This window comes from Heliangelus exortis, chromosome 3 (genome assembly GCF_036169615.1).
Source record: "Heliangelus exortis chromosome 3, bHelExo1.hap1, whole genome shotgun sequence".
NCBI lineage: Eukaryota > Metazoa > Chordata > Aves > Apodiformes > Trochilidae > Heliangelus > Heliangelus exortis.
The window spans coordinates 78,904,596-78,919,203 of record NC_092424.1 but is presented as its reverse complement, the minus strand read 5'-3'; the positions used below and the strand labels follow the sequence as shown (position 1 = coordinate 78,919,203).

The window sequence follows — 14,608 nt, the reverse complement described above, 5'->3', positions numbered from 1 at the left end:
GCTATCAGTAAGTCCTGTACCTGTTACTTCTACCAGGGAAGCTAAGTCAATAATTTTATCCACATGGCAAAAATAAAAAGCATCTTAGCAATGAGACCAACAGCTTGGAAGGGAGAGATCAAATGGGGTACAGTACTATTGCTGCTGCAGACTGCTTTCACCTTAAATAAAAACATCCTCCACACCAGTTCCTCTGATGCTCTGTCTGAGGAAACAAGTGTCCAGAACCTGAAACAACTTCTCAGTAATTCATAGGAGGGCAGTGAAAAATCCCAGCATCTCTTATACTACAAAAGTGTAATCGACAAGTAATTTAAAAGCTTAGTCAACACATTATTTTCTTCCTAACTCAGAATTGAGGTTTTTTTCCACAGAGGTAGAACAACAAAGATGATGGAAGGACATTCCAAAATTCATAGAGTCAAAAAGTTAGTGACTCAAGACTAAAAATGGCTTTCTAAAACATGAAATACCAGTTGCATGGGTCTGCTATTTATACAGTATCACCATGGTATCCATGCTTCATACAAATTGCTGACCATAACAGTATTTCAAGTTCTAATACTCTGTTAAAGAACTGAGTGGAGGAACTGTAAGAGTGAAAAATGAGAGACTGCTAAATATGAGTGGGATCATCAACAAATATTGATGACTAATCCCACTCACTCACATTTAGCAGTTCCTCTTTTTTCCTATCACATATTTGCATTACAGTTTAGAGAAGAAAACACAGGTTTTAAATTAAAATCACTCACTATGTGAAATAAATAAGACAGTACCAAAAAGAAATTATGTGAAAAAGAGTGTGCCCAAATAGAAATCTCAAGCACTAGAAAAAAATATAGGAGTGAGTGGTATACTGTGACAAGAAAGAATAGGTACAAACTGAACTGCAATAAATTCTGTTTAAGCATAAGAAAAAAAATATTGTAAAGGTGAGCAAACATTGGAGAAGACTGCCAGAAAATGCTGTTGTTTCTCCAAGCTTGGAAGTGGTTAAAAGGCAAAAGAGGGCAGTTCTGAGCAAGCTGCTTTAGCTGGCCCTGCTCTAGGGAAGGGTAAGTGACTGGCTGATTTCCACAGGTCCCTTCCAACAACCCCAGCTACTACTGTATAATTCTGTAATTCTGTGAGTCCTAAACTGTATCAACATAACAGCTTACTTTACCAAGCTCTTATCACTGACACCAACACCAAAATCTGTTCCATGCACTCTTAAGTCAAACAGACACTCAGATCCAGGAAGGTGACAGAGTAACATCAAAGAGGCCTGAGCACAACACACATTCTGACTCCAGAAACTCAGCTGCAAAGTAATTTCTTGCCTCTGACAGTTTATAGATAGAGTTGAACATTAATATGATTCATAGAAATCAGAATAAAATGGTTTTAACTAAAAAAAAAAAAAAAGCAACCAAATTTAAACTGAGAACTCATTATGCTCAGGGTAAAAAAAAAAAAAAAAAAAAAAATGTTATCCTTAAGAACATTCAAATATTTTCTGAGAGTACACCACAGGGGGAAAATCCAGCCTAATATCTACTACCAATTTCCAACACTTAATCAGCTGTTTTGTGAGATTTACTTAAGAATTTCTGATCATAATAACATATGACTTTGAGTAAGCCAGGCCACCAAATGCCAAAACAATACTTGAGCAGTATGTAACCTGCATTTGCATAATAGGAAGCTATAAAAAGCATAATGCAAGTATCATGTATGTCCAGACAGTTCTTCAGTCTGTATATTTTTCCATATTATGTTGATAAATGTAATCAAGTTCATGGATGCAGAAACATACTAGTTTCTGTAAATAAGAGAAACACAGTGGTTTCTGGAGTTAAAGTAATCAAATATAAATGTCAAATATAAATATTCTGAGTAAATTCCTTTGCCTAGTCTTTTACAAATCAGACTGCAATTACAAGCAAATATTAAATTCACAGCTGCAGAGAGTAACAGAGATAACTGAGGGACTGGAGCACCTCACGAGGAAAGGTTGAGAAAGCTGGGACTGTTTGGCCTGGACAGGAGAAAACTGAGAGGGGACCTTACCAATGATTATAAATTCCTAAGGAGTGAGTCTAAGGAGGATGGAGCCAGACTGTTTTCAGCAGTGCCCAGCAACAGGACAAATGGCAATGGGCACAAAATGGAAAACAAGAAGTTCAGTTTAAACATGAGGAAAAAAACTTGTACTGTGAAGATGACAAAGCACAGAACAGGTTGTGGAGTCTCCTTCTCTGTAGGCATTCAAAACCTGCCTGGATGCAATCATCTGTAGTGTGCTCCAGGCAATCCTGCTTTAGTAGGGGAGATGATCATCTCTAGAGGTCCCTTCCAACTCCAATGATTCTGTTAAAAATCAATGATAGATCTAAGAGTGATGTAATGGACATAAGAAGACATAAATACCTATGAGCTCTGAAGGATTCTTATCACTGAAGCGCTCGCACACACGGATAAACATTTCTGTATTCTCAGGTGTTGGGCACTCACCATGCCTAAAAAAGAGGGTCATAGATTATGAGACATGGGGAAAGGGTAGAGAGGGAAAAAAAAATATCAGTAACTTCAATGTGATCTTTCAAATTAAAAGCCAAATGTTAAATATTGCAGACAACTTACCCTTTACACTGGAGCTTTATATATTTAATCCCCTCTTTTTCTATATCATTCGTATCATAGAATCTAGTGGTGTTGGTCAAATCTACCAGTAAACCCATTTTAACCTTAAAAAAAAAAATAAAAAAACCACATTAAAGTAAACTTATATATGTTGTTCAAATATCAGTGCATAGATGATAACATCCAAATGAAAAGCAACAGCAGGATACAGTTCCAAGTTGAAAATTTCTTCAATATTATATTTTTTTCATGAAAATCTATATTTTGCCCTTGTTACAATCATCCTCATGAAAGCTGGTGTCTGAATTAGCACTAGCTATCAATTCTAAAACTTCTGTTTGTTACCACCAATGTTTCTAAATAAGGCAGATCTGCTAGCAGGAAAGAATCTGTCAATAGGTTGCTTAGGGAGGTTGTTGATGCCCCTTCCCTGGAAATGTTTAAGGCCAGGTTGGATGAAGCACAACCTGGTCTAGTGGGAAGTGTCCTTGCCCATGCAGGGGGGTTGGAACTATATGAGCTTTGAAGGTCCTTTCCAACCCAAACCATTCTATGATTTTGTGTTAAAAGGTAAGCTGGAAGAACCATAAGAAAAATTAACTACTGACAAGTAGAACAAGTATACTCTCAGATGAAGTACCTCATGTTAGTTTACTCCTCATCTTAAATCCAGAGTTCAAAACATGCACACAGATTTTCAGTTTTAAAACACAAATTCTCTATAATTCTCAGAAACATTTTATTCAAATCTAAAATGTGAAATCAGTTGAAATCTTCAAAGATGCTGTCAGTAATTAAGGTGGAAGTGTCTAACATTGTACACACCTGAACTCAGACTGCTTTGCCCACTCTACCCTACCAAATGTGTCCCCTTGTGAATGAAATTACTTTTTAATGTTTGGTTTTTATACTAAACAGCTGTAAAATACCTAAAGCAGCCTTGTTGAAGTTACTGTGTTTGTAAAAAGCAAAATGGAAAGCAGTATTTCCACTGGGTGGCACCCAACACAAAGAGAACATCAGTAAAGTACATTCTACTGATCTTTGGTCCAAATAAAATTAGCACCAAACATAAACCTCCCAATGTTAACACTCAAAAGCAGCTCACAAACACACCTGTGTACTGAAATATTTCTGGTTTCCTGACTCCTAAGCTTCTGGTCAAAATGCTGAATGTCATGCTTTCAAGTAGGATCCTAACCATGAAACCAGGTGCCTTTTTAAAAGGCATTTTAAGACTGGTAGTTTAGCAAAATCCTTGTTCCATAGCTTTGTGTTTTTTAAAGATACATCAACAGTGCACTTATAAAAATGTTAACACTGACAAATGGTATGCTTGCAAAAAACCACAACACTGTGTCTTCAATGTATTTAAAACTCCACCACATACTCAAAAGACAAATTAAATATGATCAAACTCCCATTTGAAGGCTCAGTACTGAGACTAATTTTGCTGTGCAGTTGGAAGAATTCAAAACCAAAACATTGCTTCCAGATGACTCAGAAAAGATAAATTCCAGTAAGAACTGGAATACAGTTCAGAAGCAGATGTTTCACATGGATACGTTGTTAAATAGACTCCAATTTTCTAATTACCTAGAGTCATCCATGGTATTCAGGTTTCTGATAATATACTTTCATAATACTTTTGTACTTTCATAACACATCTATCAGATAATAAAAAGCATCATAATGTTATGTCAGTAGCATCAGGCATTTTTAGAGTAATACTCAAACCAGTTCTGATTTTCTCCTTGTTTACTTCAACTTTGTTTTTATCCAGAATACTTTATTTACTTTTATGTTTTCCAGAAATACAAGATACCTCTACAGGGGTACATCTGAAAACAATGCTACATCACCTGAAACTTCAAATACTTAGTGTCAACAGAGATGCTAAACACAGACTGACAGCATACTACCCAGTGATTAATTTTGTAGTAAATTATACTAAAAAACAGTTAAATTACTTTTCTCTCTTTCCATTCTCAAAAACATTTAGCAAATATCTCAGAGACTACTTAATTCACAAGTAGGACCACACAAAATTTCCACAATATTTTGACACAGACATAAACCTGTTCAAAATAAATGTTCAGAGAAGAATAACATATTCCCACACCAGTACTTCCAGGTGATGGTACAGGACAGCATGCTAGGGTAGAAAAGTAGACCTAAAATATGCTAGTTCTATGAAAAACTATTTGTATATTCAGTGAATGAACCTGGGTTATACTATGCTTGTTCTGAGGAACCTCAATTCTCACCTATAGAACAGGCTCTAGTATACATGCAGGTACTTTGGTCAGCTATGAAACCCTGACATTAAATCAGTTACCACAGACACCCTCTCAGTTACACTCTCTAAAGTTTGGTCCCAGAAAATTCTTAGTAGGACCTGATTTACTAAGCTAAAACAGACAGTCACCCACTAGGAAGAAAACAAAACAAAGAAAAAAAACAGAAAAACAGAAAACAGATCAAAGAAAAAAAAAAAACAAAAAACCACAAAAAACCCTACCAATGAACCACCAAACACCCCCCATCCCTGTTCTCCAAGCCACTGTTTTCCATTAACCATGTCTTTCAGACCACCACACCCACTGGGGGACAGCTTTGGAAGACAGAATAATTTTTAAATTCCTGAGCAGCTTCTCTCTAAAACGTACACTGATTTCTTGCAAGGACTGTTGCAACAATACAATCTTAGATACCACACAGAAACACAACAGAAACTAGTTATTTTTCCTTTTTCTAATTGTAATAGGATAAAAAAAGCTCACGGATAGCTTGAAATTCTCATCCTCTACATACAGTAACACCAAGATCTTCGTATCACATCCATTCTGCTCATACTTGGCCAGGCTCTCCATGTCCTCCTACAGCTATAAAAGCCTTCCTCCTCACTTTCTCACATTCCAGCTAATTCCAGCTATTAATGCCCTAGGTATGCACTCTGCTGCTGCTGTGCAATCAAATGGGCTTAGCTAGGTTCCCCTTGTATGACCCCATAAGTTTGTCATTAGACACTGGAACTTGAAAACATCCTCCCCAGGAGGACGAGCGTATACTACAATACACTGAATTCACTCCAATACCAGGATTTTTTTTTCTTGCATTGCTACTTTGAGGAAAATAGTTTTAACCAGTGATATAATTTATGTTTGAAAACAATAATGTGGCTGAAAAGTGATTACTAAGTGATTACTTCCTAACAGGAATATTGTAATTTGAGCATGCTAATTGCCCAGACATTCATTTCAGATAACTGATGTCCTAGCGGTTAAACAAGTTCAGAATTAATTTAACTTAGATCAACAGAAAAAAAAACCCCATACAAAAAAACACAGATAAAATGTCATTAGCGTGATTAGTTTTATAATAAACACAAAGCAAAAATAAAATGGTGCTAATCTTCTATATAACTACTTAATAGATGAAAGGAATTAGGCTGTAGGCATTTCTTTGCCTGGGAGGTTAAAAATCCTTTTTTCCACATATCCAGATGCACTGGACTGGGCACAACACTTCAGACCTACATGATAAGCTGGAAAGGTCCTGTTCCCCACCCCTATCATCAAAGTTGTGCTATAGTGCAGTGCAAGAGAGAAATATGTGAAACAGAGAATGAAGAAATAAGCCAGAAACACAACTCTCTAACCCAATGACAATGGCATCCACCAGACTTCCTGAGTCCCAGAGTCCATGCTCCTTTTTTTTTTTTATGCTTTTATTTTTCCATTAGGAAGTTGCTTGATAAAACCGAGGTCTTAAATACTTGGGTATAGCTTGTTAGGTACCATAAAGTATTCTATGCATTAAAAAAAAAAAAAAAAAAAAAACAAAACACAGAAAAAACAAAAAAAAAACCAAAAAAACCCCTGAACTGTATTGAAACTGCAGAAAACTTTTATGAAATTCACATTTCATTTTAAAATGTTTTCACTCCTGCAAGCAAAACTGAGGCTTCACATATCCATATTCAAGGGTCATTTGCAGAAATGCAGATTCAGTCTAGCTGAATGCTGACAATTACATCTTTCCAAGATGCAACAGTAATAACACAAAGTGAGATTCTTCAAGCTACATGCAGCAAATGTAGGACTTTGCACAGTTCTTGCCTGTAAGAAAGCACTTTTGGAAATTTAAGAGTTGCAAAGAAAACCTGAAAATACAAGCAAAAAAAATAATTCTTTACTGATGTCCTAAAGAAAGCCATCAACCACTGTTTTTTATTTCTGAAAAGCAACATTTAAATATATATTAGTAATAAAAGTAAAGTTTTAATCACTAGAAAATTTAACTATACCTTCAGGCTCTTCAAGTAGTTGGACAACATACTTGGGTGGAAACGATTTTCTTCAGCAACCTGTTCATCATACCTTGGTCCTAGCATTGTCTTCAGAGGTAAAAACTTCCCTATGAAAGACAGTAAAATTTTGCAGCATTTTATGTATATTCATTTATATGTACAACACAGTTATTTCAAAGCAACATGCTGAACAGATTTAGAGGTTCATTTTCAATGAAAAATAATCACAGGAAAAGTATCAGTAACAGCTGAATTAGAATTCTTCAGTTATGAGTTCTCAAAATTCACCAATAAATTTAGGAGATTAAAGTCAATACAGGTCAGCTCATCTAAAAACAAGTAATTTAACATTTTTAGCTAGCTTTTTTGATTTAAGCTGCAGAGCTATAGTGCACAGCAGAGAAAATGTAAACTTGGTAAAGTTAAAACATAAAAATATCATTTTAAAAGGCATTACGTTACCCAACCATTTAAACAGCAGTTTGACTACCTGAAAACACAAAACACTTTTTAAAAAATGCATTTGATCCAGAACATCCATGTGCTATGCACCTTTCTAACGTGCTTCTTAAGGCTTGCTGGAAGAGTTCTGCAGCAGAGTTCAACCTTCTCTCCAAAGCACAGCACCTACGTCTGGTTCAGACATCAGGGAAGTCACAAACCAGTAACAAAAACTTGGCCAGAATAAGCATTTACCAGACTACATCCATCACTTCCTAAAACCCAATTTTTTTTTTTTTTTTTTTTTTTTTTAATATTGACTTTTCATCTATCAGATCCACTGCAGAATATGTGCAATCATTGTTCTAGAGATCTCTGGCTCTTTCTTTCAGAACCCCAGCAACTACAGGCATGCAGAACAAGGATCTGAGCAGCAAGTACTGACCCAACAACTCTTCCTGCACTTGCAGACAGACAAGAAAGAACTTAACAGACCAAGTCACTGCCACCATATGTGCCTGGGAAGTAACACATTTCCTCCCACACACACCTGGGACCCTACCCTGCACTTAGTTAGTTGGGAGAAATTAATGCAAATTGATAGGAAGAAGAAAGAGACCTGGCATTATCTGTCCGAGGTTAATCACGTAGTGAGGGAGTAACAGTGGGAGAACCTCAGCATTTCTAAACAGCTATGAAAATATTTAACTTAATTATGTCCCAAGATGGATCAAATAAACACACCCCCAAGAAAACAGAAAAATACTGCCCCAGCACATTCCTTTTTTTTTTTTTTTAATATAACTGTTTCCATGCTGTTAAAAAGACACCCCTTCTATAATCAAAGGAAATGCAACAACATAATTGTAGGCCACAAAAGAACAACAGAAATGGGGTTTTTTCATAGAGGAAGAACTCCAAGGTGGCACCAGACATAAATCAGCCAGGAAAAAAAGTGCTGCTAAAACCTGATGTCATTGAATTATATTTCTAAAATGCTTCTAATAGCACTCAAGCAACCTATTTCCTAGATAGGGAAAAAAAAGAGTTCATTCTGTATAAAATTCTTTTTTTAACTTCAGTAACTTTTAAAATGCTTTTCCTATTTCAAGCCACAAATACCCACATGATAATTTGAGCAGGAAAAAATGTAACACCTTTCTATAGTATTCTTTAAGCCATCTGATGCAGCTGCTAAGCTCTGTAAAGCAGAGTAACAGCCACCATCCACTTTACACAGCATTTATACGTTTGCCTTCAGATTCTGATGTGAATCAGCACACCCAGCACTAATCCTAAAGAATTCTTCTACATTAATCATGAAAATACTGCTATCTCAGCAAGAAAAAACACTTCATGAGAAGACACTAAAACTTCCATTGTATTTAACTAGAGACCAACTTTTAAGAGAGAAGCTAATCTTTTGTAAAAAAAGAAACATGCATTCTATTTTTATTTTATGAATGCTGCTGAGAGGGTTCTCTATACAATTAATTTGAGTTCATAGACTTTTCTATAGCCTTCAATCCTATCAAAACATCTTATCTAGTTTCAAATAAGCATTTAACCTCTAGGAAAGAGACATTATAAACCACAGAGGACACAGCTATGGAAACTGAGAAGCTTTACACAACTTGCTAGCCCAGGTTTGATGTTAAACAGCAACATGAGAAACACCCTCACTGTTACACTTGTCTGAGACCATTCCAAACTTCAGAGCTAAAAGAAAAGCTGGTCACTCACACAGTCAACATACACACACATACATGGTAACAAATTTATAGTCACTTCACCTTATTTGACTCCAAACTTCAATTCACTTTGCATTTTCATTCCAAAAGTTATACATCCTTCTCTCTGGTCACAGCTGTTGAATTGACTACCTGGCCTCCACTTCTTCCTTTCTTGATCTGTTTTGATTTTCTAGCTTCTTTGCATTCACTGTCACCTTCAGCACTACCATCAGTCTCTCTCACTTTCTGCCAGCCCTTCCAATTTAACCAGTAATCTTCCTCTGTAAAGACTGATTATGCAAATCCTAATTCTAGATGATCCTAATGCAAAAATCAAGAATTACTCAAGAGTAAATTTTGCAAAACACCAAGCACATCTGCAAGTGTTCTAGGCTTGGCACTTACCACTCCCATCCTAGTACATCCACTCCGTCACTACCAAACATGAAGAATGTAACCAAATTTTTTTTTTTTTTTTTTTTTTTTTTTAATCCCAAGCATTCCATTAAGAAAAGGACTGACAATAAGTCAATGGATACATAAGAAAACCAACCATCATTTATGAGATCCTGGGAAAAAGAGAACGGAGCTGGAAAACAGTGCCCAGAGGCTAAGATTATTTCCTCCATCATCCAGTTAGGGACTGTACAATCGCACTGAAGTCTCTCCTGTCCTTCATCTTCCAGAACAGAGAACAAACACATTCATCCCTACTTCAGTAGAAGACCTTGATTTAGTGTCTGATTTTCACTCCGAATTCCTTCTGAGCAACCATAATACAATCCTGATCACCACCAGAAAAAGATAAAGTAGTCTAGCCAGTGTCCCCAGCAGCATTTGAATACCTTTACCAGCTGTGGAAATTATGGATATCTTAATATGGTCCGTTTACTATCATTTCCAAGGGTCAAAACCAGAACTTTGGAAGTATTGAGGTGCCTGACTTTTTCGAAATTCCAGTTTTGCACTATCACTGAAAAATAGTTTATATGGCAGCAAACAACCTGCCTGCCAATGTCGGACAAAAACAGTGAATTAATGCAATTTAGGGAAATTTTGTGATCAGATTATGAAAGCAATGGCTCTGAAGTTTTTGGTTGTATGGTTTGTTTTTTTTTTTCCTTTTGGGTTGTTCTGTTTTAATGTTACATTTCACTGCAATCTAATGTCACATCATTTCTATGCACTATACTACATTCTTCTTTTCTTCTAAATTTTGGCTGGTACACAGATTTCTAGATCCCAAATATCATCTCATCACATTTAAATACCTGGCGATTCACTATGTGATTTATCTACAAAAGCTTGAAAATCCTCCTTCCTTAAGTGATTTATCTACAGAAGTTTGAAAATTCTCTTTCCCTGTGAGTATAAGCCTCTCTTAGGTGACTGCCATTAAGCTACAGAAAATCTAAGCTTTAATTGTAACAAAGATTTCTGACCTTACTGAGTAATATGGATTAGTATAAATGAAGCATTAGCTATCATCTCTGCTACAGTTTTGCCCTGCATCTTATGCTTAAATAAATGATATAGTAAAAACCAACTGCAACTCAACCTAAGCCTCCATACATAGGCATTTGAAGATTAAATGTTTTCTGTTGAACAAGATGGTCCGACAGTAACAAGGTGATATTTTAAATGGATATCAAATCATCCCAAGTCATTAGCACATCTAAATTAAATTATGATAATAACTGTAGCTCTTCAATCAAATTTTCCAACTTACTTCAAAATGTTATGGGAACCCTGACACTTGATAGTTACTTCCATAATTAAGTTCAAATTTGTTAAACGGTTTTAGAAAGTGGGTATTCAAAGCCATTTTCCAAATTAGTTACCTGTGTAACAGATGGTAACTCTTTAGGTTGAAAATAGGTAAAAATTCTAAAAATAAGAGCCCAGGATGTCAGAGAAGAGACATCAAGTGGATAAAACTGAGAGACATCAAAGTGAATGACTCAAGACATCACATTTCCTAGATATATATACTGTAATTTTGGCACATTTTTTAAAATTTGAATTCTAGAGCATACCAGTTAAAAGGCTACTCTTATTTTAGAATAATTTTTTGTGACTTGAAGCTATCCACTCAAGACAGTAGTTACTAATTACATATGACCGTGGTATGATTAGACTGAGCACTGATTAGGAACTTTGGACTGTATAAAGTGATGAAGGTTAAGAACAGGAAATGTGGATAAAATGAAATAGTAAAATCTGCAACTGCAAAAAAACAAGCCACCAACCCAAAACAAAACAAAAAAAAAAAACAACCCACCTCCATAAAAAGCAAGAGTCTTCTGTTTCAGGAGCAGCCATGACCTCAGCAACTTCCCAAGACAGAGGCATTACTCTACTTAAGTTGCTAGTTTTGTAACTACATGCAATATGGATACTATTAATATCTCACCATTCTGAATGCTGCATATATGTCTGTAACAGGATTAATTGAAATGAATCAATACAAGGAGACTGAAAGACACTGCTGAGAATTTTCTTGCCTTTTCTTCAGTATCTTGCTAAAACTTAAAAAAAAACCCAAACAAACCAGACTGGCTCTTTGGTGGTTATGAAACACAGGTACCTGCAGAGGTGGTGATTCCAGGGCACCAAGACAGATGTAACCTGATCTAAGAGTTCAGAAAAACCCTTTTTCATCAACTACATGACTGAGGTGCCACCATAATGCAATAAATGTGACAATGTGCCCTCCTGAAAAACTGCTTTGCTGTAAAAACAAAAAGCGGAAGAAAACCACCAATATTTAAAGTAAACTGAAAAATAATGGGAAACGTGAATCAATTTGCTTCAGTCAGAAGGAAGGGTCCTGCTAAACCCCATGAATCCAACCTCACCACCAGAAGAGCTCCAGGCCTCATTTGAGGTCACCTAGAAATTCTAGATGCCACAACCATAGGACAAGAGGGTCATGATCAAATGCTCGATGAATATCAGGCTACAGAAGCCAGACAAACCTTGTTCAGCAACAATTAGACTATCAGATGGGAATAAAGTCATGCACAGAAGCTTATAAATTTGACTGAAATGCTTACTGGAACATGAACACACCTGGTAGACAGTACCAACACCAATAAACTCTAAAAATGACCTTTCAGTGAAACCGAGAGATGTCTCTGAATGTGAAACAACAAAAAAGGAGAGAAGACTGATAGGATGCTGTGGCTTTCAGTAAGCTGTACAAACTAAAAAACTAAAAATCAGGTGAACTAATGTAAGTATGCATTACAACAAAGCAGGCAAAGAAATTAATCAAGCAGTTTCTTGTGGGGTTTTTTGTTTTTTGGTTTTTTGGTTTTTTTTTTTTTTGGTGCAGTAACTTCTTGTTCACGATCATCAACACCGAATGGAAAATAATTACCTTGCAGTTACTGAATAAACAAACACACAAGCAGTGATGGCACAGCAGATGACATGCTGATGACCTGCATTCTTGCTTACTCTATGTTGCTGTTTTTGAGAATCCATGGCTTAAAAGATAGACAAACAAACAAAAGCAACAACTTCTAGAGATCAAGAACTTGCTGAGAAGAAAAACAAAGAATAGAGTCATTAGTTTTTATTTCATGTGGTCAAAGGCTAACAACTTAGGCTATCAAATCTCTCAAAACAAAGCAATGCATTTGCCAGTGGTCAGGAAAAAAAAAAGAGATAATGGAGATAAGCAATATGACAATTGAGCCAGGCTCATTTAAGAGACATGTAAGGGACTTGAGAGAAACCAGTAACCCACATAATGTACAACTGAAATACTAGAAAATGCCAAATAATTCACATTGGTGGGAAGATGGAAGCCTACTGCGATGTCTCACCAAGTTCTAAATAAACCTGCAAACAGTCAGCAGTGTCTTCAGTTCCCCAAGCAACTGCCCTTGAAATAATGTAAGATGACAATAGGGAAACGTGAGAAAGAAAATGCAACACTTGTAACTCTTATGTAAATCACGGCACAGTGCCAGCTAGAATAGCACACTGAGTAGTAAGTGCTGTGTTTTTAAAAAAAAACTTTAGAATGTCAGATAGGAAAATGAAAGGAGTAAAAACTAGAAAATATTGTAGGGAAAAAAAACCAACAACAGGAGGGCTGGAATTGCTTACCTTACAAAGGAAGTAAGGACTTGAGAAAACTGAGAAGTGTAAAGTTTGTTTATCTCATGTCAGGCAGCTGGGGAAACACTCACCTCTAGTGAGTATGGTAGCTAATTCACAACCAAAAAATGTGTTTACATGATACCTATTTCATTGCTAAGAGATGCCAGCAGGACTAGATACCGAGCAACAATCGAGAGAACGTGTTATGGGTCAGAACATCCAAGATGAGGGCAGTCACTTGACAGGACCCAAAATACACATGAAACTTTGGAGCAGGTCACTGAAACTCAGTCTCCAGCTCAAGAGTTTAAGAACACACCAGAGGCTGACGGGTCAGCCAGGCGGCCAAGGAGCAGATCAACACTGATAAACAGCAGAGCCTTCGGGGGAAAAAAAAAAAAAACAACAACCAAACAAGGAAGAGGCCGCACGAAGTGTCCACAAACAAACTACCAAGAGGACCAAGTCAGGGCTGAGGTAGGCTCCGGTACGGCAGCGGCTGCTGCCTCCCTCATCAGACGAGAAAAGTTTTAGTCCTAAACTTCAGCACTGCGAAGCGAGAACCCGGCATGAAGGAGAACGCCTGGACCGCCCCGCAGGGTCCAGAGGTTCCAGGGGCTGCGAAAGCCGAAGGGAGGGCGAGCCCCCGAGCTGAAGGCAAAGCCCCGCTGCGGGCCGGGCTTCAGGGAACACAACTGCGTTATGGGGAGTCAGCCCCGGGACAACACCAGCCCCGGGAGCTTGGGGGAAGGGAGGGGGGAAAGGCCGCACCAGCACCGCCGCGGCCACCGGGACAAAGAGGGGCCGGAGGGCGAAGGGGCCAAGGCAGCGGCCGCGAAGAGGCCCCCGGCCGTCCCGGGAGAAGGAGCGGGGAATGGGGGACCAGCAGGCAGAGGAGCGCAGCGGAGGGGAGCGAGCCGTCTTCGCTGCCGCCACAAAGCCTCTCCGGGGCAGGGCAGAACCAGACCGGACCGGGCCGGGCCAGGCGCTCACCTGCCACGGGCTGCCCCCTCCTGGGACAGTGGAGCCAGCGCGGCGGGATCTTGTTGTAGGACATGGCGGGGCCCGGGCGGTCGCTGCCCGCCCGCCCGCGGGGGGGAAGGGAAAGGGGGAGCAGGGGGTGCGGGGCGGGCGCGGCCCCGGGGCGCTCAGCTGCCCCTCGCCCGCGGCGCCTTCATTCAGACCCAGCTCCGCCTCAGCCGCCTCCGAACCACAGTGCACTGCGGCGTCCGAACCTTCCGCTTCCGGGCCGGGCCCCGCGGCTCGGTACGCCGGGGGCGGGGTGGTCCGGAGAGGGCTGGTGGTACCGCTGGGGGTTCGGGAGGGGGTGTGGATAAGGGGAGAGGGGCAGTGATGCGAGGCTCGGGCTGCGGGACCCGTC

The 14,608-nt window shown here is 38.6% G+C and overlaps 1 protein-coding gene across 2 annotated transcripts in view; it reads right to left on the bottom strand.

Annotated features, from left to right (window-relative positions):
* The window catches only part of RNGTT (RNA guanylyltransferase and 5'-phosphatase), a 171,461-nt gene extending 156,995 nt beyond the window's left edge, over nt 1-14,466 (bottom strand). The window contains exons 1-4 of one of the 2 annotated variants that reach the window (XM_071741359.1): nt 14,221-14,466; nt 6,938-7,047; nt 2,629-2,732; nt 2,416-2,504 (exon numbers count right to left, since the gene is read on the bottom strand). In XM_071741359.1, the coding sequence (XP_071597460.1) occupies nt 2,416-2,504; nt 2,629-2,732; nt 6,938-7,047; nt 14,221-14,284 (367 nt within the window). In that variant the 5' untranslated portion in view covers nt 14,285-14,466. The remainder of the gene's footprint in view (nt 1-2,415; nt 2,505-2,628; nt 2,733-6,937; nt 7,048-14,220) is intronic. The other variant, XM_071741360.1, reaches the window with a different exon arrangement.
* Nucleotides 14,467-14,608: the final 142 nt, after the last annotated feature.